General features: G+C 19.6%; 1 protein-coding gene across 1 annotated transcript in view; it reads right to left on the bottom strand.

Moving 5' to 3' along the window:
• Positions 1-5,000, bottom strand: part of PADL01_1332200 (ubiquitin-activating enzyme) — a gene marked incomplete at both ends in the record, with an annotated part of 5,583 nt that overhangs the window by 22 nt on the left and 561 nt on the right. Inside the window, one exon of the mRNA XM_028683872.1 lies at positions 1-5,000. This exon is cut by the window's left edge and continues 22 nt beyond it; it is cut by the window's right edge and continues 561 nt beyond it. Coding sequence (XP_028540007.1) covers positions 1-5,000 — 5,000 coding nt within the window.

Below are 5,000 nucleotides of genomic sequence, written 5' to 3'. Positions count from 1 at the left end.
ATATTAACCTGTACATCAGGAAGAGCCACCTCCTCATTTGTCACCTTATCGTTTGCAAATATGCTTAGAATAAACGTTCGAGGTAATTCCTCTCCTTCATACTTTTTATCTTTCTTAAATAAATCAAAAAGAATATCATATAAATATTTATTGTTATAAAGTTTAAATGAAGGAATAGCAAACTTAGAATAAATAATTTTGTCATGGGCACAAACAGTTTCAATATTTACATTAAAAAGAATTTCAATAGATTCTACTAATTCTTTTAATGTAATATTATTTGTATATGTATTAACATCTAAATTATTTTTATCAATATATACAAGAATATTTTTTTTTATATTTTCGATTTCTTTTTTAATATTATCTAACATGAACAGGATGTTACTAATATATGGTTCTCTTTGATCCTTATTATTACATTTTTTTATAGTATCACTATTATTTTTATTACGCTCAATATTTTTTACATTTACATTTATATTATTTGTGTTTATACGTTTTATTTTATCTTTTATATCACACAAGATTTTCTTCATATGTGACACAAATTGAAGCGTGTCATCAAACGTTTTTATATTTTCTTTAATATTTATATTTTTATTATTTAAATGAGAAGATAGTGAGTCAATATTATTTATGATTACATCAATATATTCATCACAAATTTTATTTAACATACTAACAAGTACATTATATGATTCTTCTTTATTAGACGTTTTATTGTTTTGATAATTTTTCAATAAATTCAATATATAATCAATGTGTTCATTTATTTTATTTACATATGTCTTCATATTATTTTGTTTTTCTTCTGAAAATATATCATAAAAATTATAATTACAATTATAATTATAATTATTATTATTATTATTATCTAGTATATGTAAAGGATTTTTCATAGAACATCCTAGTTTACACGTTTGTGCTCCCAACTTTTTATCCTTACATAATATATCTATATATAAATAATTCCAGATAGAAAAGAAAATATTTTTCTTTACAAATATAGGATTGTCATATGTCCATGTATCTACACCTTTTAATTCAGATATTGTTATAAAATCATTTTCTAAATTTACATATTGATTATACATTACTTTTAATTTTTCTTTTAATTCTTCATAATTAACATTAAAAAAATAAAATAAATTTTTCTTATCATTTTTTCTCACAATTATTTTGTTGTTATATATATATATATTTAATCCTTTATATGGTAACACTTCTACGTTCATCATATTATTACTGCTACTGTTAGTATGACTATTAATATTGTCATTTAATGTATCATGTGAATCTATTTTTTTTAATTCATTTTTAGGATCATTTTTTTTTGTGAAAAACCCCTGTGATATGCTTTCCTCCTTATTATTACATTTTTGTTTATATGATGTGGATATATCATTTTTTAATTTTTTATTTTTATTAAGTAAGAAAAATACTACCTTATACATTTCTAAGAAGGTCAAAGATGATATCATAGAAACGATAGTAACAATAGATGGAATGATATTATTGCTTATCCTTAAAAAGTCAAATATATTTAATTTTTTGAAATGATAATTTTCACATCTTATGTTGCTTAAACTATAAATAAAATTTATATCATCCTTATTATTCTGTAAATTGTAAATAAGTGGACAAAAAAGATCGACATCTACATCAACATCTACATCGACATTAACATCATTACTTTTATTATTACTGTAATTTTTGATGATGTTTTTTTTGGTGGGGTTATTCATTTGTATTGTTTCATCCCTATTAATAATATTAACATCCATCTTTTTTATTGTATCATCAAGATCCATATCACTTTTTGAATTCAATGTTGTATCTGACCTTGTGTTTTCATTCATTATATTTCGAGCCAACTTTTTATTATGTACATATTTTAATGATAACAAAAAGACAGGGTTGTTAAATAATTCAAGTAATTCTTTTTTTAATAATTCATATACTTGCATATTTGCATTTTTTTTTATTACATCGAGAAAATAAAAAATTTTTCTCACATCCATATGTATATTATTTTTCTCAATCAATGTTGTTATAATATTTTCAAATGACTTAGATGGATCACTTTTTTCTATAAGATTAAGAATATCTTCTTTTTTATAATAAAATATATCTTGGATCATCTCTTTTTTAATTTTCATAATTTTTTTAAAAACCTTTTTATAATTCTTCATTGCATATTTAAAAAAATTAACATGATATTTATTATTATGATTAAAATATATTGGTTCAGGTAATTTATTTAAACTATCAAAATATTGTACTATTTCTTCTTCTTTACTATTTTTTAATAAGTTTAAAATATTCTGAACAAAAATATTATTCCATAATATTTCTATATTACTATGTAAATTATTATGAAAAAATAATTTGGTTAGTTTAAAAAAATGTAATAAATTATTAGTATCTGAAATATTTTCATATTTACATAATTCTCCTAGATAATATAAAGGATCATTTATAAATGTATTCATTTTTATAACATTTTCATAAAACATATTATTATATACACTCTTAGCAAATTCAATTATATGTTTATGATTTCTTGGAAACGATGTTATCGTGCATGAATTACTCTTTTCATCATCATATAAATTACTAGATGATGTATTATTACTATCACTAGAATATGTTTCACTACAAAAAGGATACACAATTTGGCTACTTGCTTTTAATCCTTCGATTCCAGATTCTATTAGTGGTATTGAATTTAATAAACAAAATTTATCCATTAATATACGACTTTTTAAATTATCTAGACATAAAATGCATATAAGTGGATTCTCTTGTAAATATAATATATTTTTTTTTTTTTCTTCTTCTTTTTGATCTATCTTATTATTTTTATTTCTAAAAATAGAGTATCCTTTTAATAACAAATCTTTATTATCAAAAATAGTTTCATCAACTTTCATTTTTAAAAAGTCACAATTTATATCTTCATTTATCATTTTGATATTTTCACAAGCTATTTCACATTTTAATTTATTAATATCTTTTGTTCTAAATAAAAATTGTCTAGACAAATTAGATTCTTCAATGTAATCATAATCAACAACCTGAACACATCCTGATATATTGTTCTTTATATTTTGTAATACACCATGATTTTTTTCTGGAATAATATTCATAGGAACAGATGTATTTGTATTATTTTTGTTTGTATATAATAAATTGGAAGTATTATCTAATTTGTCATCATTCTTTATTTTTTTAAAATCTTGACTTTTTTTATATTTATTATTATTATTATTATTATTATTATTATTATTATTATATATTTGATTTTCTTTTTTATTATCCATATTTGATGAAACACCTGATATTGCCAAAAGTTTTAAAAATTCACAACCCAAGGCACCTGATCCAATCAATAAAATATTTAATTTTTTTAAGAAATCATGATATTCTTTTCCAAAAAAATTCTTTTCATGCATATGCTTTCCATAATACATTTTTGATATATTAGAAAAAGGAAATAAATCTCTTCTATCATAATAAAACATCTGATGTATAGGTTTAAATTTATGTGTTATGCCTTTCAATATTTGTTGTGATATTAAGGCACCCCAGAAAAATGAAAAAGGAGATAATTCAATATGTGCACACGAACAAAATTGATTTATTATTTCATTACTTATATCTTTCTTTTCTTTCTTACATAAATATGTAAATTTCTTTATATCATCATCTGATAATTCTTTATTCTTCTTATCTTTCATTATTTCATCATATATCATAAAACATATTTCTTCATCTTTTAATTCATCTTTTAAGTCATCTTTTAAATCATCTTTTAAGTCATCCATATCTTTATATTCATACGCTTTTTTTCTTATTCCATATAATTTTCTATATATATATATTATTAAATATCTTATTTTTTCTTTTATGAATTTTAATTTATTCTTTATTATATATCTATATAATATATAGCCATATTTTTTTTTTTTTTTTTTTTTTCGTTTTTCCATATGTTCCTCTAAACTTAAATATTTTAACCTGAACTGTTCAGGTAATTTTATCAAGCTGATGGAATAATTTAATTTATTTTCCTGAACAAAATTTTTAACATAATAAAAATGTGAATAATAATTATATAAGAATTTTTTTTTTTTATTAAATTTGAATACATATGATAATAAATTCAAAATAAATGTGTATAAAAAAGAATTGAAGAAAAAAGGAAATAACCAATTAGTAAAGAATGATGGAAGAAAAGCATGATTAAATATTTTAAAATTTGAATTATTAAATTTATTTATTGAAATGGATAAATATATTTTATGATTTTTTCTACATATACGATCAATAATAAAATTATTTAATTGTAAATTTTTTCCTGCATTATTATTTAAGTGTAATATAACATTATCACCTTCATTTAATTGAATGTTATAAAAAGGTAAATATGATAACACAATGACATTATTATTGAGAAATTCTATTTTATTAATTTTGTATACATCACCATAATTATTATTATTATTATTATAATTAATATTATTAATATTATCATTATTATTAATATTATTATTATTTATATTATCATATGTAGTATTAGTATCAATATTATTTGTATAACTAAAGTCACCATAATCAATAAATGCCCTACCAAACAAACCACATGTATTAACACATATAAACTTTTTTTTATTTTTTCTACAATAATTATTTAATTTTATATTAAAATTTTTTTTTTGATTTACAGATACGACAATATCATAATTTAACATATCATCATATAAATTTGTAGTTATAGCTTTTATTTTACAATTATCATTTAATATTTGTATATTATCTATACAAGATATACTTTTTATTTCTTCATTTACTAATTTTTTATTACATAAATAAAGGTTATCAATATCTTCGTAGGTTAACAAATTATTATCATAAATACCTATTTCTCTAACACCACATAAACTTAAATTTTTACATATTTCACAACTAATTCCATCTAATCCAATTATAAGAAT

Source organism: Plasmodium sp. gorilla clade G2 (genome assembly GCF_900097015.1).
Source record: "Plasmodium sp. gorilla clade G2 genome assembly, chromosome: 13".
NCBI lineage: Eukaryota > Apicomplexa > Aconoidasida > Haemosporida > Plasmodiidae > Plasmodium > Plasmodium adleri (nom. inval.).
This window is presented reverse-complemented; position numbering and strand designations above follow the sequence as displayed.